The 23,519-nt window shown below is 37.3% G+C and overlaps 1 protein-coding gene across 1 annotated transcript; it reads right to left on the bottom strand.

Annotated features, from left to right (window-relative positions):
• Positions 1 to 2,258: 2,258 nt before the first annotated feature.
• On the bottom strand, positions 2,259 to 5,268 carry LOC106388514 (phenylalanine ammonia-lyase 1-like). The gene is given in 2 exon segments (NM_001315686.1): positions 2,259 to 4,143; positions 4,759 to 5,268. Coding segments are annotated over 2 exon segments (2,160 nt in total). The 5' UTR covers positions 5,169 to 5,268; the 3' UTR covers positions 2,259 to 2,393.
• Between the last annotated feature and the right edge of the window lie 18,251 nt (positions 5,269 to 23,519).

The raw sequence follows: 23,519 nt of genomic DNA, 5'->3' as shown, positions 1-23,519 counted from the left end.
TTCCGAAGAAAAATGAATTTCCGAAGAGTTATTTCCGAGGACTTGTTTCGTCGGTATGTCGTCGGAATAACGTTATTCCGACGACATACTGACGATTTTTTCCCTCAGTATGTTGATGTTTTCTTGTAGTGTCCATACCCCCCTTATATAATTTTTTTTTTTTTTTGAAACACTCCCCCCTTATATAAATATATTTTAGATTTAATGTCTATTAAAAACATCCAAAATATATAAGATATTTTTAAATTGTCAAAATTACTTGAAAATATATGCTAGTATTCAAAAGTAAATGTTTAAAATAGCTAAAAATACTTAAAACACCAAAAATATTTGAATTGTCTATTGATTACTATCCAAATACTCAAACCAAATCAAATTATATGTTAAGTTTAGATATTTTGACATATTTTATTCAAATTTGTATGTAATATAATATTTTGTTTATAGATTTTGAAAAATTTAAAATATATAATGAATTTTAAAATTTTAATTTTAATGGGTTGTTCGTACCCGAACCAAACCCACAAAGATCCAAACCGAACCCGAACTGAAACTTAGAAATATCCGAATGAGACTGAAATCTTTGACCCCGAAAACCCGAAACCCGAATAGATCCAAACCGAACCCGAATGTGTATCATAACATGCCTTTATTATAGCAACTATTTAAAACTTATTACACTTTAATAAATAACCACGACAATTGTTATCCTTTTACATTCTAGCGACCCACATTATTTCAATCACACGAATGTACAAGATATTTTGACTTTTAAAACATTTAATTTAAACTCTTAACTTTTGAAAATTTGATTTAAAATATATCAGATGTCTCATATGTTAGTTTAATTATACCAACATCTTTTAATATTTCTACATTATATCAAAGGAGATAAAATGTTTCGAAACAAAGGGTTCATGTTTGGATATGCGAGACTGGGTTCTTCGGATCCTAAACGTTTGACATAACTAAATATTTTAAAATCTATAGTTTAAGTTAGGGTCGGTTTTTTTGGTTCTGGATTGGTTCAGACTCATAATTCAAATATCTGTAAAATAAATTTAATTTTGAATACATAACAGGTTCGGATTGGTTTGGGTATTAGAATCCAAAAAAAAAACACGAAGTACCCAAAACACAAAAAAGACTTGAAACACAAAAATACTTGAAATCCAAACAAATACTTGAAAAATATTCATATACTCAAAAGATTCAAAATTTTATCCGTAAACCTAATCCGAAAAACCCAAAACACCCAAAATTTTACCAACCCAAAATATATTTTTCTAAAATTGAAATTTTACCCATAATCCCAAACTATAACCGAAAAACCCGAATCTGAAACTTAAAAATATCTGTAATGCCGAAAACATATATGAAACACCAAACATACCTAATATACACAAATCATTCCAGGTACTTTGGGTACCCGATCGAGTCTTAGATAGGACCCAAACTAGAACAGAGATTCGCGGTCCAAAAATATAATGAATAGCACTTTGCCCATGACTTAGACCCGAACTGCACTTGTATTTTCGGGTTGGTTTTGGATTTAGTTTTTCAGGTCCGAAAAACTGTAGAATCGTACGAAAAAGTTGGATAAAATATACAGATAAAATCTGAAATAATAATGTATAACAATCTCAAAACATTAATTCATATAAAACGTTTTATAATCCAAAAAGAACCTAACATGCAAGTTGGATCAAAGGAACAGACCTAACATGCACAAACATAATCTACTCTTGTTACTATAATTCAATACAATATGGATTAAGGTAACTCAGTATGATAGATTATAATATAGAGTTGAAAAACATTGTTCTAATTCTTTTATTGCCACACTATCAACCATCTGGAACGAAAAGAACGGGAGGCGGCATGGAGAGAAGGCTAATTCCCCTGCAGCTCTGATTAAACAGATCGACAAGTCGGTCAGGAACCGTATCTCAAGCTTAAGAATGATGGAAGATCAAAAGTATACAAAGGCCATGGAGATATAGTTCTCCTTTCGATGATCTATTTTTTTTTTTTTTTGGATTCTAAGTTTAAGTCTTATTTTCTAAAAACACTCAGGTAAAGTCACAGTCATTGTACAAATGTTTTTTTTTGAATAAATTAACATTATTTCAAAAAATATTATAACAATTGTCCGCCTATGTTATATGGTGTCCTTATGGAGACCTCCATATAACGAAGAAGATTATATCATTCCACATTTTGTAACAAGAAAATTGTTCATTTGAGAACTTACAATGAGTTTTATAACACAACTTTGAAATTAGACAAATAAAAAGGACTTCACAGAGTACCATTTAGTACAAATTATTCAGATATTTAAAGGGGAAAAAAAAGAACTTTTGTAGTAAAAAAAAAACAGAAACCCTTCACTCTTAGCATATTGGAATGGGAGCTCCGTTCCACTCACTGAGACACTCCATCAACGGATCAATGATCTTCCCTTCACATATCGCCGTGAAAACCTTATCAAACTCTTCTCCCGGCGACGTCACCTTCTCTCCGGTCAAAAGCTCAGTTCCAAGCTCCTCCCTCACGAACCTATACAAAGGATACGACCTACACTCCTTGATCCGGTTCGGTATAGCAGATGTCCCGTTATCATACGCCACTCGAGCTGCCTCCACTTCGTCAGGAAGCACCGCCTTGAGCTCCTCCTCGAAAGCACCAATCTTGTGGAAGATCGAAGTCATAGCGTTCTTCTCGCTCTCACCGTTGACCAAAGCATGGTCAACGATAACTTGCCTTAGCTTCTGGATCAACGGGTACGTGGCGCTGCATGGATCGTCCGCGTACGTGTAGACTTGTTCACGGTCAACGACTTTGAGTAAATCTTTCTCGCAGAAGCGAGATGGGTGAAGCTCACCGTTGTCTCCAGTGGTTAGAACTTTCTTGGCCACTTGAGAGACAGTGTTCTTCACGGTTTGTTTTAGATTCTCCTCCAAGTGTCTTAGATCCACAGCTTGGCAGATTGCGACGAGGAACGTTGTCGACATGAGTTTGAGTATGTCGACAGCTTCTGCCGTCTTGCGTGATGAGATTAGTCCTAAAGAGTTCACGTCTTGGTTGTGTTGCTCTGCTGACTGAACATGGGTTGTAACTGGATTGGCCAAGTACTGAAGCTCTGAACAGTAGGAAGCCATAGCGATCTCCGCTCCTTTGAAACCGTAGTCCAAACTAGGGTTCCTCGAAGCGGTTAGGTTAGAAGGAAGACCGTTGTTGTAGAAGTCGTTAACAAGCTCGGAGAACTGAGCGAACATGAGCTTCCCTATCGATGCTATAGCGAGACGCGTGTTGTCCATGGAGACACCGATGGGTGTCCCCTGGAAGTTACCTCCGTGAATCGCTTTGTTTCTTGAAACGTCGATCAAAGGGTTGTCGTTGACGGAGTTTATCTCACGCTCGATGGACTTGGTGGCGTAACGGATCACTTCTATCTGAGGACCTAGCCATTGAGGTGATGTGCGGAGCGCGTAACGGTCTTGTTTAGGTTTCTGTAACGGATCCATCTCGTGTAGCTTCTGAGCTAGCTTCATGTACGAGCTCCCGTCGAGGATGTGCTCCATTATCGCCGCGGCTTCGATCTGGCCGGGGTGGTGCTTCAGCCTGTGGGTTAAATGGTCGGTGAACTCCGGCTTGCCGCTCATCACCTCGGCGAAGACAGCTGAGAGAACCTCGGCCAGAACCGACAGGACGTTTGTCTCGAAGAGAACCATCGAGGCCATGCCGGAGCCAACGGCTGTGCCGTTGACTAGGGCGAGACCTTCCTTGGGCTGCAAGTCAAAGAATCCAGAGGGGATTCCGGCCTTCTTGAAGGCTTCCTCTGCGTTCAAGGCTTCGCCGTTGGGACCGGTGGCTTTGGAGTTGGGACGGCCGGTGAGGAGGCCGGCGATGTAGGAGAGGGGGACGAGGTCTCCGGAGGCGGTGATGGTGCCGCGGAGAGGGAGGGAAGGAGTGATGTTGGTGTTGAGGAAGCTGGTTATGGCCTCGAGGATCTCGAAGCGGATGCCGGAGTATCCTTGGAGGAGAGTGTTTATGCGTACGAGCATGGCAGCTCTTGTGGCGGAGTGTGGCAGTGTGTGGCATGTTTCTTTCGTGCTGCCGAATATTCCGGCGTTCAGGAATCTGAAAACCAACAAAAACATTTGAGTTGCGTGTGGGTTAAGTTACCTGATTTAATTCACCAAGTTTAATTAAAAAGAATAATAATTACCCCAAAAGAAACAATAAAGACTAAAAGAAGTTGTTTCCGGTGATTTCAATATTTTGAAATCCAGTTAATTGGAGTATATATTAAATTTAACGAAATCTTTTCATAAATTCATTATTGAAATTTATGTTAATTTACTAAAAGTATACATATATATTCTCATTAAATAATATTTTAAAATCTATTTAATTGGAGTATATTAATGTAAAGAAATCTTTTCATCGTTACTAAATCTTCTGATAATTTAATTAAGTATTCATATATATATATATATATATATATATATATATATATATATATATATATTAAATAATATTTTAAAATCCAGTTAATTGGAATATACACAATAATTTTAAGAATCTTTCATATATAAAGAAGATATATCATACCAAATCCAACAATTAATCGCCATATCTACCTAAGATACTTCTTCTTTTTTTTGAAAAGAGCCTACCTAAGATACTTACCCTTATATTATTTTAAATTTCCAATTACAGAAACATGCAAATATGTTACAATCCATTAATTACCTTATAAGCTCCTTCTGAAGTGCGACGCCATTTTTGGTTCTACGATGAGAAGTAGCACCAAAACCAGTAGTAACACCATAACTATCAGTGCCTTTGCCCATACTCTCCATCACCCAATCACTGCTCGCCTTCACACCGGCTCTTGCCGTCTCCGACAGCTCCACCTTCACACCATTTCCAACGGTCGAGATCGCTGCTACTTGTCCGATCGTCAGAGTCTCTCCTCCGAGATTCACCACAGGCTTCCTAAACTCCATAACCATTCTCTTCACTTCATCCAAATGGCTCCCTTTCATTTGATCCGCCGCAGCTCCCCAGTTCAGAGGATCCGCCGCAGCCACCGTGACATTCTTGGTCTCTCCGCCGCATAACATAGCGTCGACTTTGTATGATGATCCGTTAATCTCCATTTGAATATTGAGTTAATTAAAATGTAGGAGATTATGGAGGGATCTCTAAGGTGAGAGATGTCTTAATATATATTTTTGTTTGTTTTAGGAGTTTGGTCCTGAGGAAAAAGAGATGAATGAAGGGTGGCTTAAATAAGGTGGTAATGTTTGATGGTAGGTAAGCCAAAGAGAGCTAATTATTTTTTTTTTTTTCTGTAGTGACAACATTTCATACATAGAAACAAAAATGGAAATTAGTGAGAAAGGAGTTGGTTGAGAATTAATTATGACCGTTAGATGGAGTGTGGGAGACTTTGGTGGTGGAGATTATAGTTTGTGGATTTGGTCTAGAGCATTTGTTAGGGTGAGATATTAAAAAATAAATCTCTCACTAATAATATATTATTATATATCTTAATATTATGAGATATTGTAATTAAGTTTTGATTTTTCAGAAATAATTAAATAATTAAGTTATTTATAAATTGACATATGGAAGAAGAGTATCTCATGGATTTCATTTGATTTCTTTTTTTTCAAAACTAAAAAAAAAAACTATTTTATTAAAATTACTCTTAAATCGCAAAAAAAGAGATTTTCTTAACGCGGTGGTCATTTTTATTTGTTCTCGTCAACATCGCGGTGGTAAAAGTGGTCGTGGCTGGTGGCTGACGATAGTTGCATTCCGTGGTTGGTGAGACTGTGAGATTTTTTTTTTTAATCTGGGATTAAAGAGTATTTTTTTGGAGTAAAGCGTTTCATTGTGATGGGAGTAGGTGTGTAATGTATGAACGTAATTGACTCAATTAACGTCCCCACCTTAACACTCTTTCATTTCTTTTATATTTTCTATAATGTTTTTGAAATTTTGGATATTGTTTCAGTTTTATAAGACATTTCAAAGGGTTTTGTTTTCATTTCAATTATCCTGTTGTGTTTTTTTGTATTCTTTTCTTATATGTTTTGTTTTACTAATTTTATAAACATGTGTATTTTCTATTTTGTTTCAACTAACGAATCACCAAAATGTGTAATGGCATTTTTCAACTTAGTTTCGTTTGTTTTGAGTGACAGTACATGCACTTACATTCAAAATCCAACGAGACAAATAAAACTTAAAGTGTTTGTCACTTGTTTAAATGCATCTACACACCAATCATTAGGTAAAAAGCTGATAAAAATCTGAAAAAAATATTTTGAACATTGCAATTTGACACATTATAATCATATTATAGACACAATTTTACATCTTTCATTAATTTTGGTTTGGGTATAAAATTTGTGTTTGAGATAATTCATACGTGAAAAGATTTCCAACAGGAGTTTTACAAAAAAAAAAAAAAAAAGATTTCCAACAGGAGTCGACTGACGCAACACGCCGTTTGCATGACAAAAGCAATTGCTTTGTGTAAACACAGCCTCCATTATATTTAGTTCGTTACCCTAATCTCAAGTAATTAAAATATATCAACAAGAATATTATAATGAATTTCTTTGTAATTATCATATTGTATAGAAAATTTAAATTTTGCGCTGTCATCATCATCACGAGAGTTTTTCTAATGGTCGTGATTTTTTTTAGTTTATAGATCCTTATCAAACCAAGCATAAATACACATGATTAAATGTGTAGACTTGTATAGTCGTACAAAATCTTAATTTTAATGTAAATTAATAATACCCGTAGATAGGATTGTCTTGCATTTTTCAGGGGGTATGATAGAAGATAATAAATGTATCCGTCTATTTGCTAATATATAAATTCATTATCAATCTCGTTATTTGGTTTATTTTATGAATTATTACTAATCGAAAGCTAAAATAGTAATGGACGGACAAAAAGAAAGAAAAAAAAACAAATAAATGGTAGAGATGATATGGGTGGAAGAATCGGTGGGTTGGTACGGCAAGGCGCCTTAACTAAAACACCTGCATGTGCATGCATTTTTTACTTCCCTTCTTAGAGCACGATGATTGGAGGTTTTTAAAAAGGGGTTCTTAGCGGAATATAAAAACCTGTCTCTTAACTTTTAACTAAAAAAATTAAGAACCGGTTCTTAAATAAAAGTTTTAAAAGTCGGTTCTTAATTTTTTTAGTTAAAAGTTAAGAGACGGGTTCTTATATTCCGATAAGAAATTCATTCTAAAAATCTCTCAATAATCGTGGTCTCAGCATCCCAAAAGTCTCCATTTAATTAATACACAAATATCTTTACTTTTCGGTTAATTTCGTTTAGAAGTTTTTTTATTTTATTAATTTAACCATCTAGGCAGTCTACCAAATTAGCAGTAACGTTAATTTGTTTGAAATAAATGTTTATTGGACACCTAAAATATTTTGTCGGCGTGAGAAATATATCTCGTTTTCAGCTGTTTTGACTATTTAGGATAAGGTCCAAACGATGCAGGTAGATGTCGGCCAATGTGAAAGGAAACTTATGCAAATATCCGATTTTCGTTTAGTCGATTGATCGGTTTACTCTTTCTCTCTTTCTTACTAACTCTTTGTAATTAAACAATACACTTTTATTTTGTTGTTAAATATAAACAGTATCAAAGATTTAAGCGCATCGCATCTTGATTTAGCCGATAGGTTTAGAAATTTTTCATTTGGTCGGTATAGTTCAGATTTTGAAGAAAATTATATGAATTATCACTTAAGACGTTTATAATGACAAAATGGCTATTACTGAAAACCGTAGATAAAGTGGTTTAGTTGTGATTCAGGTATATGCTTTAATATATACGGTTAGTACAAAATGCATACCGATCTACCATACCATTAATACGGTTAAGTTTTTCCTCACTTCTAGTTCTAAGCGAAAATGCATAGTACAAATTAAAGGTTTTATATCTTCGTTTCTGAACACGTATTTAAAGTCCGAACACGACTCTATATGTCTATAAATTGGTGGCTGTTATAATTAGAGAGTTTCGAGATTGAATATTTATGTTGTTATTATTAATGATCAAGGAGGTTCTTTTATATAAGAATTACAAGATAGAGATAAAATGAAAGAGTACAAATCCTAATCCAACAGGAAATATGAAAACTAATAAAACATAGAAAAGGAAAACTGTGAAGCCTTGGCCGACTAGAAACTTGTGGCCGCCTCTCCTTCTCCATATGGCCGCGGTTGGGCATTGATGTGGTCGGTGGGATTTCTCCTCTTGTCTTGGTTAATGGCAATCCACTCCATGATTTATAACACTCCCCCTTGGATGCCATAACCATACATGATCTGTAGTACGCTTCATGTTGCCTCATTAAAACCTTATCAGGAAAATCCAGTGGGACAAAACCATGATGAAGGAAAAAGAGTACAACACGCACTACTCCCCCTGATGTGAACCTCAGTGTAGGTTCTACATTCTACGCATCTTGGTCCGTGATATTTCCTGTATGTATAGGATGGGATTTCATTACTGAACAGTATTTAGACCACTTCGACTTCTTAGGTCGTTTCTCATGTCCTTTGACATCGAATGTCCCGATAAAGCATATGTGCTAAGCAATGTGAATCACATTGTCCTCGGAGATCACTATTGGGTCTTTGCAAATCGTGTTTGCATATGTCCATAGCCTAGACGTGATCGTCTACTCTTAACTCTTTACTATGGTCGGACAAAATAAGTACTTATGGACAATGTACTAGACATGGTTATCATGAACCTATGTCTCGATCTGGTCGATCCATGTCTGGGTCATATACCTCGTCTATACATGTCCACTACTTGTCTCATGAGTGTTCAAGATCAATGATCATTGCTGTGAGTTTTATAATCTCTTATTATGGCTCTGCGGCCGAACACTCTCATGGATGTGGTCATCGATTTCTTTACCTTAGGCAGTACCATATCTATTTCGGACATTGTAGTCCTTTATCCATCTCTTGATGGTGTCTCATGACCTCTGTTGTTGTGGATTATATCACACACTGAAATATATATATTAGGTCATAGATCTCGGCTCTCACAAGCTTATGGACTACAATACATTTGTATCTGGTTGATCTTTTGTCTTTATTGGCCCGTGATCAAAAAGAAGGGCCAAACGCCTTTTAGTCTTAAAAGCCGGACGCGTCTAGCAGAAGAGCCAGACGTTCTTTGCTTAAGAGCTGGACGCCCTTAGATGGACAGAGTCGGACATCTTTAGTTTGAAGGGCCGGGGCCGGACGCTTTTGGTCGGACACCCACATAGATTTATTCTATGCCTACTAACCTCTTTTAGGTTTAGTATAATCACAAGGAATTTCAAATATATGGACTGTATTGGATTGTCTTTTATACAACTCCAAGATCAATGATCATGCGTGATCAATTTCTTTTACATACTATATGCAGCTGCTTTATGTTTCAGTCCATGAATCAGCTTAGGAACGAAGCTGTTCTTTCATCTTATCCAGTGATCCATATGCTGCTTTACTACATCATTGTATATATTTTCTTATGACCAGACCATTGTCAATTTCGAAATCTATAGCAGTATCCACCACATAAGAGTTTATCTCCTTATAATCTGTTCCTTTGATCTCTGTGAGTACCTTGTGTAACAAGCTATAATCGAATGCTGTTAAGTAGGAAAACATGAACACCTTTACATCATGTACATCTCTCACGGTTTCTTTATCTCATAAGATCCATCTATTTCACTGGTTTTATCATATGGCGTTTCTGTATATGTATATGGCCAATACGCCCATCTCTCCTTTAGATACTTTAAACCTCCACGTTTATCTTTCAATATAATCTGTATTCTTTATGATTGTACGAGTACTTATTCGTGGGTTCATGATCCTCGCTTATCTCTTTATGTTCAAGTGCTATTCTCTTATGCATCTTTATATAACATTCATGTGTGTGTGTGTCGACACTTTCATGTGGTTCCATTATGTTCCAGACATGATCTATAGATTTGAGATCTTATTATCCAGGACCTTTATTACCTAGTAGCTTGGCGTCCCAAGACTACATGATTTGGTACCTTAGATGTGTAGCTGCGCAGCCTCTTCTCAATGTCTGTTTGGTTTCTAGTATGATCTCGGATCTATCATCCCATGCACCATTCCTTTATATTCGAGATCCATTTATCTTATGGAACACTTGGTCTATCTTGTATAGACTCTATAGCTACTTGATTATGTCTCTTCTAGGACATTCATTTGGTGCTAAGCTGGTTAGTCATTTCTCGGGTCAGTGTCTGGCATTTCGATTAGCATCTCAATTAGCTATCTTTATAATCTTTCTTTGGACGTCTTAAATCATAATCTCTAGTCCGAGGATCTTTTCCAAGACAATGATGGTTAAAACCATTCTTACTTTTAACATTCTTTATCCAGCTTATAATTTTCTCCTTTAATATTCAGATTCATTTGTTTCATGGAATCCGTACCTGGCAACTATTTGATTACCCATGTTTTGGCTCTCGGTCCTTTTGATTTCGTGGAGAAGATCTTATTCTTATATATTCCCAATCCTCTTCTGAGGTTCCATCTTTAGACGGCACATATATGTATGTGGTGGTTTATTCAAAATCTCTTAAGATGGTGTATGTCTGGCTTTATGACCCGTATTCAATCTGAGATGGGAATATCTATGCTCACTTATATGGCCTGATGCATATGATCATATTATTATTCTATACATGTAAAACATAATGTCTCCAAGCTTATAGACTTTAGAATCTTAGTCTTATGGATAATGGCTTACATGGCCGAACCTTTTATAGGTAATGGCCTCTCTGGCCGGTTATGGCCTTTGCGGCCGACCTGTACATAACATGGTCTCTTTGGCAGCGTAATGCCCTTGTGGTTTGGCCGTTTTAAAACATGGCCTCTACGGCCGAGGAATGGCCTTTTATGGCCGAGCCATATAACAAGGTCTTAGATCATAGTGGTACAGGAACTCGTAGTATTGATCATGGGTTTATCCTCTCTCCCCCTCATGACCATACTATAAGGTTGTGGTGCTTGAGACAATTAAGCCTAATGAGTTTCCCTTTGTGTACATGTTTCACAACGTGAGATCTTTTACGGGATAACTCTGTGCCTTTCCAATCTTTGCATCAAGTTTAGACTTTAGGATGGCTAATCCTATCATGCCATATAGTGTAAAATTTTGTGGTGTTATCTCAATATGGTTACCACATCTCTTGCCTCTTTATCATACTGATCTGTAGCATAGTTTTGATCAGTAGAGATCATAGGTATAGTCTCGACCACTTTCTTTCAAGGTCTTAGGCATTTTTCTTATTAAAATCTAAAGGAACTTGTTTCCTTCCTTACCCATTGTTTCTACTTGGAAACCATACATTATAACTTCAATGGGTCACATGTTCTTTTGGGTGTGTATAATGCCTTTTAAGGCAATGCCTTAGCCATAGTTTCTTTACTATGCTTACTATACCCATTCATGATTTCTTACTTGGTTTTATGCCCTTTAGGCAACTCTTTAAAATCATTTATATGTTCAAGTAAGATCAGACAAGATACTGAATTCAAAATCAATTCTTATTTTATATATATAAAATCGTGAAACATCAAAGCAAATCATAAAGCAATAAGACAAGTCGTATCGAAATTTAGTCCTTGAGACAATCAGAAGTCTTAAAGTCCATCTGGTCATCTTTAGCAATGTCGGAATCATTATCGGCCTCATATCCGGAATCGTAAACCATGTGAGCCTCCGGGTTCTTGTTCTTCAGACTTTCTTGGTAGAGCTCACATAAGTGCTTAGGGGTTCTACAGTTCTTGGCCCAATGGTTTCCCATTCCACATCTGTGACAAACGGATTTGGTCGAGTAAGACGGTTTGGATATGCCGCCTCGACCACAGCCATAACTACCTCGGCCACGGCCATCATTGGAACCACGACCACGGTTATTGTGGTTTCCTTTCCGGCCGGTCGAGTAGTTGTCTCGGCTGTTCGAGTAATTGTCACTGCCACGCCCCTTGTAACCACCACGGCCATTGCCGTGTGATCTCTTATTGTTTTGGACGTAATTGCACTCGTTGGGTTCTTTCTTCTCAACCTCATTAGCTTCCGGTAATGGTGCTATTCCAACAGGTCTAGCTTCACTGTTCTTCATCAGGAGCTCATTGTTTGCCTCGGCCAGAAGCAGGCACGAGATCAGATCAGTATATGTGGCGAAGCCTTTCATTATGTACTGTTGTTGCAGTATCACATTCGATGAATGGAATGTAGAGTAAGTCTTCTCAAGTAACTCTTCTTCGGTTACTACTTCACCACAAAGTCTCAGCATCAAGACCGTCTTAAACAAGACTGAATTGTACTCATCCACCAACTTATAATCCAAGAATCTAAGATTCTTCCAGTGTTGTCTAGCCTTTGGAAGTAACACCGTTTTCTGGTGATCATATCTATGCTGTAAAGCATCCCAAAGTTCTAGTGGATTTTCCATCGTGATGTACTGATCTTTTAGACCTTCAATGAGGTGATGGCGTATAATACTTATAGCCATGTACCGATTCTTATCGGTCTCATTGTTGCCCTTGATGATAGTATCACCAAGTCCCTTTGACCTTAGACTGATCTTTGTATCTAGCGCCCACTGCAAGTAGTTATCTCGGGAGAGATTAAGGGCTGCATAGTCTCTGTTTGAGATTTTCGACATCTGAATCACATCATCATTCAAAATTAAGTCTCACAATGTGATCATGTGGCCGCAAGATAATCAACAAGCTCGGCCACAAACATGTCTTACGCATTTATGAAAATCAAGCAATCTAATCGACCATGGTGCAAAACAATCATCAAGCCACACGGCCATGTAGTTCTACTAAATGCAAACGGTTTCAAGATTTTATAAACTACATGCTGGTCGATCCCTTTTAAACAGTATGAATGCAATCCATATTCAGATTCATATGTATGCAAATAATCTTAATCAATTCTAGGGTTTCGGTTTAAACATTAGTAGGATTCGATTTTAAGATTAAGGTTTCAAGGCCTTTAGGAATATAAATCGAGATTAAGGGTTTTTAAACATTTAAACATTCAAGCAATGCCTTACGGCCAAGATGAGCCACACGGCTATTTTAGTTCAATTCATTATCCCTGGATTAGATCTAAGTTCAATTGCAATCAATCAGTAGTGATCAAGTTCGAGTATGAAGGCAATAAGGTCACACGGCCACGAGATGATATAATCAAGGGCTTATCAAGTTTTTAGTTTAAACAAGTCAAGCAATTCAGATTCGAGTTTAAACAATCCTAGCAATCTTTCTAGGTGATCAAATAAAACAATCAAGTTTCAAATCAAACAATTAAAACCGATTTTCCAATTTAGGGTTTTAGGGATTTCGAAACTTTGATCTTTGATCAAGGGAATTTGATTTGAGATTCAAAATCATTAAGACTTTGATTTTAATTGATCAATGGACCAATCTTGAATTATGGTTTAGGAGATCGGACTTATTCGAGCTCCGATTTACTCTTTAGGATTTGATCTATTTTTCCTATGGTTTTCATCTTTAGAGTTCTGATTTTAGGGTTTCAATCTTTAACAAATAACCAGGTTCGATTCATGTTCTCAGAATTTAGGATTACCTTTGTTTTGCAGGTTGTAGAAACCGGACCTCCAAGGTGAACGGATGAACCTCGGACGCGAGCTGCGACGCGGACGCGAGCTGTCTTCTTCCTATCGGGTCTTGAGCTGGTTGATTGGGAACTCAAGATGGCTGTGATGCGAACTGGAAACTGAGGTCGTCTAGGATCAAGAACACCTTTGGGCTGTAGCTGATCGGATGCTTGCAAGCTGGAACGCAATCAAGAACAATTTAGGGTTTTTCGGAATTAGGGTTCCAAAAGACCAAGACGGCGCCGCGTATTGTTTCTGCAATTGTGGGCGCGTCTGAGATCGGATCGACGAACGGTTTACGGGGATGGATTCGTTTCGTCAAGAGCTTCAAGATGATATGTGGCTCGTCGTCTGGTTCTTCAGGGTTGGAGAGATCGATCGATTTTAAGTTGCGCCTGATTTAGGGTTTATGTGTGACGGATTTTAGGTTAGGTTTTGTCTCAGTGTTTTGGAGTCTATCGTGCTGATAACGTGTTGCAATTAGAGAGTTTTGAGACTGAATATTTCTGTTGTTATTATTAATGATCAAGGAGGTTCCTTTATATAAGAATTACAAGATAGAGATAAAAGGAAAGAGTACAAATCTTAATCCAACAGGAAATAGGAAAACTACTAAAACATAGAAAAAGAAAACTGTGAAGCCTTGGCCGACTAGAAACTTGTGGCCGCCTCTCCTTCTCCATGTGGTCGCGGTTGGACCTTGATGTGGTCGGTGGAATTTCTCCTCTTGTCATGGTTAATGGCAATCCACTCCATGATTTATAACACTGACTCTTATTTTATCCGCCTAGTGGCTAAAATAGATAGTACTAGATAGCGTAGGTAACTGGTTTAACATTAACTATAACTGGTTGCCATATGTTAAGCCAACGCCAGGAACTATTAATGTAGGTGTCTGAATGATCTTAATTCGTGTATGCGCATTTTCACACCTAGATCTGCCAGCAATAGCTAGTTGGTAGTTAGTTTCTTATACAAAATACTACGTACTATATCACAAACTATACTTACCTATCTATTATGTAAGTTACCACAATAAAAAAAACTTCACAATCTAGCGTATTCGGAGAAAACAATTTAATATGAACGACCAATTAAAAAGCGATTTGCACATTATGACTGACACATTAATATGAAACTAAAACATATGGCTGAGTGAAACTAAAAAAATAGTCTTTTACATTAATTTGGAGTATACAAATCGGAAACAGAGCAAAATACTCGTTCAGTTCTCCTCCTTGGATCTCATTAAGTAGACCATCATTCCTATGGCTCGTTCTCCTACTAAGGGGGATGAACACTTCTTCTGATACTTGCTTTACCCCTCCAAGCAGTATCTACTTTTCCTAGTATATGTCCAATATTTAAATTGGAGAAATCCAGCATATATAGTTCCAGTATCACTTCTAAACCAAGATTTTTCATTTCTTAGCTAAAAAAGGAAATTCCAACACAATATATCTAATTATAATGTGGAGTAGTACTAATGTTTGCTTTGTAATTCGATGCATGAAAGTCGTGTTGATTTGTTATCTTGTCCTTTCAGCGTAAAAACAAAAGTGTGGGGGAGAAGAAAAAGAAGAATTGTGTGCGCACTTGATAAGAGTTGTTGCCATCACGACTCAAATAATGTTTTAAGATATTTATGATAAATTTTCACACAACAGTAATTTCCTATATATACTTGGTATTTGAAATGTTAGAGAAAAGAAAGATAGGGAAATGTATGTTTAACTACTTTTTATGATTGAGTTCTTGAACTGTTGAGATTTTACCCAGATCATCCGATCAATTTAAAGTCAGAAACCATCTTTTGTTTTTTTTGGTCAATTTTGAATTCCCAAACTTTAATCACTAGCTCGCAATTCCTACAACTTTCGGTTAACATTTTTAAATATCCACCTAAGCTATACGATATAAATCCAAATATTAGTCACAGCAATGTTTTTCTTCTTATACTAAGTCTGAATAAATTGGAGTCTTTGAATGAATAGATTGCTTGCTATATAGGTTAACGTTTAAATATTTAAGAATGTGGTAAGTGTACAACAAAAACATTTATTATATAGAACATGACTGGTCTATATAATTAAATACTTGTCTTTTTATAAACAACCTCAAATCAGAACGAATTTCTTCGATATACCATATCATACCAACCACGTACGTAGTAATGTATCATATGAATGATTTCCTGCCCTATATTGTAAACTTAAAGATTTTTTTTTGTTTTTGTCATATGTAAATGTGTTATTATTCTTTAGAAGATTACAATAAAATAACACGAAGGAAGCTTTGATTGATATCTAAGGATGAAACTATGTAAAACAAAAACAAAAAACGGATATGTGATAGATTATCATCAAGGAAAAGACAATCTTAGAGAAACATATATATAACTAAAGTTGTTAAGCGAATTATTTGGTGAACTAAATTGTTATTTTACTGATTTTTAGATGTAAAGGATGTGTCATCGTTTTACTTAAGAAATTATGAAAAGGGAATGACTTAAAATTAGGCCACCAAACAACCACAGTAGCAAGGATCCATCGCACACCACTCGTCTCACCTAACCCTCTTTTCTTTCTTCGGAGCTCATTTAGGTCCCACTTTACATTTTCACCAAACCCCTTTCCTCTTGCTGTCCAAATCAGACGCAACTTCACAACCACAAACCTAATCAATGCACGTCATCGGATTAGATTATTATGTCATATGTGTTACTCGTTAAGAAAGTTTAGAAAGAAAATGGATTCTGCACCACCCCTTCTGAAGCCCACCACATTTTTAGCTCACGAGGTCCAACAAAAGACAGGAAAACATAAGACTTCCATAACAGGTTAATAAGAAAGCCCAAGAACACTGAAATTTCCGTAAACCAAAATTCACATAAAGCTTCAACTAATGCCTCAATTAAATTTAATCATATCAATGTTATTGATTTGACGTTCATTGTTGTCAGTGCATGTCACTTCATACTTTATATAATTGCAGAGCTGTCAAATAAAGTTTATAATCATATAAATTAACAACAATATAGGCGAACGACCTGGAAATGGCCAGGGAGAGATCACTACATCCTTTTTTTTTTTTGACGGATCACTACAATCACCGCTGGAACATACTATACTGTAAAGTTGAGATGCATTACCATTAAAAAGAGGATAAAATTTTTACTAAAGAAAAAGATAACAGTGACAAAAGAATATATCTTTCTTTTTGTTCTTTTTTTTTTTTTTGAAAAATGGTTTAAAGAAAGAGATTTTGCTCAAAAAAAAAAAAAAAAAGAAGAGATTATGAAAAGAGAGAACATTTTAAGGAACCATTAAAATATCCTCTTTGCTTCGATGGACTTTAGGGTTATGAAGACTTCATAAACATCACTACATCTATTCACATCCAGCTTAGATTTCTCTTCTTCGGCTTTTTCATCCAGCGTAGACTGCATGCAAATGTACTTTCCTACCATGCATGATGGCTTAACCGGTCTTTGTCAAAAGATTGTTTTTATAAGGTGTCATAAAATCCATTAAAACCGTCCAAATATCTCCTCCTATCATTCTCTAGAAGATGTCAAGAAATCCGATGAAATCATTACAGTGCATTGCCTATTCAGCTGGGGACTTGGTACCTCCCCGAATTGCTGTCTCTGCGACTCTGCTCCAGAGTCTAGAGATCACCTCCTGCTTCGCTGCGAGGTAAGTGAACAGATATGGGAACTGATTCTCAGAAGGCTCGGTTATTCTCATTCTTGTTTTATGTCTTGGACCGCCTTCATAGAATGGTTATCCATCACCAATTCTCATGTTCCTCGAAGACTAAAGAGACTTGTTGCCCATGCAACTATCTACCATATCTGGGCTGAAAGGAACAAGAGACTACACGACGGAATCTCGTCTACCCCAAGAACGATTTGCAAGCTTATGGACCGTAATATCAGGGACACAATATTGGGGAAACCGCACAAAAAAAGTTTCAAGACTCTCATGCTATCATGGCTGAGGAATGACTAGGAATCTTTTTTGTAAAATGAGCTTCACCTTGTTTTTATTCTTTTTGCCGAGGTGAACCTCTTCTAGTTTTCAAATTTTGTAAAGTTTACAAAACAATTTCATATTTATATGATATTCAAATATTTGGCAAAAAAAAAAAATTACAGTGCATTGAGAAAAGTGTTTAGGAAGAGATATTTCAATTCTTGAAGTGGCTGAAGTAATGGTATAAAGTAAATTTTTGCGACCTAATAATAAGAAATCATTTCTGGAATTTGTCGGACGGTTAAAGACTTTAAGTCCTTGTGGTTCGATCAAGTTGAACTCCCATCTGATGCAATTTTGAATTATCCAAAGTTAAGAGATTGGTACATCATAATAATAAGATTATCTTTCGAAAACCTAAAGTCCATCTTTATAGAAAATTGGTTACATATAATAAGACCCGTTAGTGTTACACACTTTTTCTCTCATATTAATAGCATGTATAGTCTTTATCCAAGATTCTGATCCCCAGTTTTCCCTAAGTTTGTTTTTTTCTTTCTAACATTCCAGTTTGCCCTAAGCAAGTTATTTAACGAGAATGATAAGATAGTTCCATTTTTGGTTGTTTTGATGATTTAAAACTAAAATGATTTGACCGAAACTTTTCTTAAACTTTATAAATCAAAGCCGACAAAACAATAGAATCCAACAACATCTTTACAAAATTAATTAGTTTGTCGGGATGTTACAAATTGATCCAACTGGAGAAAATACAAATTCAGTTTTAACTAAAAAACGATAATATTTTGAATATAATTGTGTGAAACCTACTAAAAAAGAAAATGAAAAGAAGATTCTACTAGAAACAAAATCTTCCACATCGAATATCAGAAGGATCATAAATAATATATAAGATAGATGAGTCGTTCTATTTATCACCAATTAGGTTTATGTTGGAAGTTCATGTAGCTTAACATGGTATTAGAGTCCAATCCAAACAATCCAGCCCGACCCAAAGCTGGTCCATCGATCCTTGTCCGAACATTCCGAAACTAACGTTTAAAGAGTCATCATCTGAAAGGCGACATCAAACCTACTAAAAAATAAAATGAAAAGAAGATTCTATTAGAAACAAAGTCTTCCACGTGAATATTGGAAGGGATCACAAGAAATATATAAAATAGATGAGCTATTCTATTTATCGCTAATTAGTTTTAAGTTGGAAGTTCATCTAGTTTAATATGGTATTAGAGTTTATTAGGGATATATATCCCACATCGAAAATTCTAAGAGACATTAAGTAATATATAAAGGGTTAGGGAAAATCCACTAATCACCAATTGATTTTAAATGAGAAGCTCATAATAAACCCGAATCTAACATGGTATCAGAGCTCAGATCCTAAATATCCTAAACTTTTAATTAAAATTAAAATTAACTCTTCCGACCGGGTATAAAAGTCGTGATTAACCCTTCCAACCGGGTATAAAGGTTGTGTTAAACTCGCTCGACCGAGTATAAATGTCCTAAAGTTCTGAGATTTCTTGCCGATAACAGCCATCATCTTGAGGAGGGGTATTAGGGATATATATCCCACATCGGGAATTCTAAGGGACATTAAGTAATATATAAAGGGTTATGGTCAATCCACTAATCACCAATTGGTTTTAAGTTGAAAGGGTGATTAGTGGACTGTCCTTGACCCTTTATATATTACTTAATGTTCATTAGAATTTTCCACTTGCGATTAATCCAAATAATCCTGTCTGATCCACATCGATCTGATATAAAGCTAGTCCATCGATTCTTCTCAGAACTTTGCGAGGTTGACGTGCATCATCTGAGGGGCGACAGCAAAACATTTAAACACCAGAATACCAGATCTCAAGTCCGTCTTCCAAGACCCGGTAATGTGATCTTCTCGAATTATATATTCTACATGTTATTATGATGATAAAATTAATTATTGCACACCAAAAAGCAAAAAAAAACATTGCACAGGGTGTATACCACCATCACGTGTGTCCCAACTAGTGTCGATTGATAGGCGTGTTAGGAAATATGCGGTCAAATTTTGCGGAAAACCAGAATTTGCGAAATTTATGGGAGCGAAAACACACACAAAATTGTTAACGGAGTTCGGCCAACTTTTGCCTACGTCTCCGGACCTGCTACAGATCTTTTATTATCAACCCGGGAAATTTTTACAAGCTCTCAACTCACACCCGACCCCAAATACACTCAAGAAATTACACTTAATTTCTTATAGAGAAAGATTTTCTCACAAGAAAGATTTTTTTTTTTTTTTTTTCTCTCTTGCTCACTCTCTTCTTCTCTTGTTTTCTCTTTGTTTTGGGATGATCTTCTTCTTCTCCTTGTGTGGTTATTTATAGGAGATTATGGGGAGTTGGTGAAACTTCTTGTTGCACCTACCAAAAGAACACAAAAGAAATGTGTTGTTGAATTAATCAACAAACACCTTCTTGATACAACTTATTGTTGTACCTACCATTCAAAAACGTGTTTCTTTACAATCTCCCACTTGAAGACTGATTTTAATCTGTCTTCACACCTTGATCAATGTAGCAGGTCTTCCCAACTTGTTACTCCAACAAGCCAACTGAGGTTGCACACAACCTCAGCTTGTCATACGGCACGACCTTCGTCAACATGTCTGCCGGATTCTTGCTTCCTGGGATCTTCTCAAGCACCAACATTTCATCTTCTAACGCTGATCTGATGAAATGATATCGACGATGTATGTGCTTCGTCCGAGCATGGTAAACCGGATTCTTTGCCAAATCGATAGCACTTTTACTGTCACAATACAACACACCTTTCCCTTGGTCATGGCCTAGCTCTTCTAGAAAAGACTGTAGCCATATCATCTCTTTTGTTGCCTCCGTTACAGCAACATACTCAGCTTCACAGCTTGATAGAGATACAATTTTCTGCAACTTTGAAACCCAACAAATTGCAGTACCACCAAAGGTGTAGACATACCCGGTTGTGCTCTTCGTGCTGTCAATGTCACCTCCATTGTCAGCATCAACATATCCCTGCAATCCCGTCTTAGACTTCGTGAAACATAGCGATAAACTTGGATTTCCTTTTAGATATCTGAAAATCCACTTAACGGCTTCCCAATGTTCCTTCCCTGGATTGCTCATAAATCTGCTGACGACTCCCACTGCATGTGCAATGTCTGGCCTTGTACATATCATCGCGTACATCAGGCTGCCAATAGCAGAAGCATATGGAACTTTATCCATACATGCCATCTCGTCTTCCGTCTTTGGTGACTGTTCTCTGGATAACCGAAAGTGACTTGCCAGGGGAGTACTAACTGGCTTCGCGTCATCCATGTTAAACCTCTTGAGGACTTTCTTCACATACTCCTCTTGTGATAGCTTAAGACCTTCCTTGCTCCTACTGATTCTCATCCCTAGAATCTGTCTTGCTTCTCCAAGGTCTTTCATCGCAAACTCTTCTGAGAGTTTCGTCTTCAAGCTATTGATCTCGTGCAAGTCTGCTCCTACTATCAGCATGTCATCGACATATAGGAGCAACAACAAGTAGGACTCTTCAAGCGTCTTGAAGTAACAACAGTGGTCAGCTTCACACCTCAAGAAACCAACGCCTTTAATAAAGCTGTCGAACCGTTTATACCACTGTCTTGGAGCTTGTTTTAAGCCGTACAAACTCCTTTTCAGCTTGCAAACAAGGCTTTCCTTCCCTTTGATCTCAAAGCCTTCGGGTTGCTTCATATAAATTTCTTCATCCAAATCACCGTGAAGAAATGCCGTCTTCACATCCATCTGTTGAAGATGCAGATCTTCTTGTGCTACCAGCCCAAGAACCGTTCTGATGGTCACCATCTTGACTACAGGAGAGAAGATTTCAGTGTAGTCAACGCCTTCTTTTTGTTGGAATCCCTTCACAACAAGCCTCGCTTTATAGCGCTTACTTCCATCAGGTTCTTCTTTTATTCGGTAGACCCACTTGTTATGCAATGCCTTTTTCTCCTTAGGCAAATCTGCTAACTCCCACGTGTGATTGGATAACAACGAGTCCATCTCGTCGTTCATTGCAAGCTCCCACTTGATCGACTCATCAACTTGCATAGCTTCCTCATAACATTCAGGCTCGCCTCTGTCTGTGAGCAGAATGTAGTTGAGCGATGGAGAGAATCTTACTGGCTTTCTGATGATTCTGCTTGACCGTCGTAACTCCGTGACTGGTGTATATGGGACCACTTCAGAATCATCACTTTCTTCAGCCTCACCACTCTCGTCTTGAGAGATTTCTCTTCTGCTGTTGCGGTATCCTGTGGCAACTCCGGTGTCAGGATATCTTCTAAGTCAACAGCTCCAGGCTCTTTCCTTTCTGAGCCTTCTCTTAGCTTATCCTTGTACAACGCTTCTTCGTTGAACACAACATTTTTGCTGCGGATGATCTTCCGATTTTCGTCATCCCAAAACCGGTAACCAAACTCCGTGTCACCATAACCGATGAAGTAACACTTTTTAGACTTCGAGTCAAGTTTACTTCTTGCAGCATCGTCAATGTGAACATAAGCTAAGCAACCAAACACCTTTAGATAAGAAAGGTTTACTTTCTTTCCGCTCCAAACTTCTTCAGGGATCTTAAATCCCAATGGTACAGACGGTCCTCTGTTTATTAAGAAGGCTGCGGTATTGATTGCATCTGCCCAAAACGTCTTTGGTAATCCACAGTGCAATCTCATGCTCCTTGCACGCTCATTCAAGGTTCGGTTCATCCTTTCCGCTATTCCATTCTGTTGAGGCGTTCCAGGAATAGTCTTCTCCATCTTGATCCCATTATCAGCGCAATATCTCTTGAACTCGCCGCTGATGTACTCACCACCATTATCAGACCTTAGACACTTCAACTTGAGATTCGTCTCAATCTCAACCATGGCTTTCCAAATTTTGAAAACCGAAAACACTTCATGCTTGTTCTTCATGAAGTAAACCCACACTTTTCTTGTGGAGTCATCAATAAAGGTCACATAGTAGTACGAACCTCCCAGCGATGCAACAGGAGCGGGTCCCCACACGTCAGTGTGCACCAGCTCTAACTTCTCAGATTTTGGCTCTCTTCCTCCTTTAGAGAAACTAACTCGTTTCTGTTTCCCAAGGATGCAGCTTTCACACATCTGATGATCCACCGTCTTCAGATCCGGAAGAGCGCCATTTTCCACCATGAGTTTCATCCCTTTCTCACTCATGTGTCCCAACCTACAATGCCACAACTTGGTCTGTTTGGCATTCTCGACAACAGCAACAGTGTCTTGATAACTCGTCGTCATATAAAGAGTGCCTCTTTTATGACCTCTAGCCACCACCATGGAACCTTTCTTGACTCTCCAGGCTCCACCACCAAAATTAACATCGTGCCCCATATCATCAAGTTGACCTACTGAAATCAGATTTCGCATCAACTTTGGCACATGTCTGACCTTGGTAATCTTCCACACACGTCCGTCTGACATCTTCAGGTTGATATCTCCAATACCAACTATGTCCAAAGGTAATCCATCAGCAAGATATACCTTTCCGTAATTTCCCGCAACATAATTTTCCATGATGTTATGGTGCGGTGTGGTGTGGAACGACGCTCCTGAGTCAAGCACCCATGAATCAACTGGGCTATCGACATAGGAGATTGACGCTTTGGTGGTATTTGCAGTTGCATCACGAGCTTCAATTTTCCTCGGGGAATCAACAGACACTACCAATGCATCAGCGATTTCACGTGTCACTACATTGGCTC

This window comes from Brassica napus, chromosome C4 (genome assembly GCF_020379485.1).
Source record: "Brassica napus cultivar Da-Ae chromosome C4, Da-Ae, whole genome shotgun sequence".
Taxonomy (NCBI): Eukaryota; Viridiplantae; Streptophyta; class Magnoliopsida; order Brassicales; family Brassicaceae; genus Brassica; species Brassica napus.
Note: the sequence above shows the minus strand (reverse complement) of the source record. Positions and strands in the feature narration are given on the sequence as shown.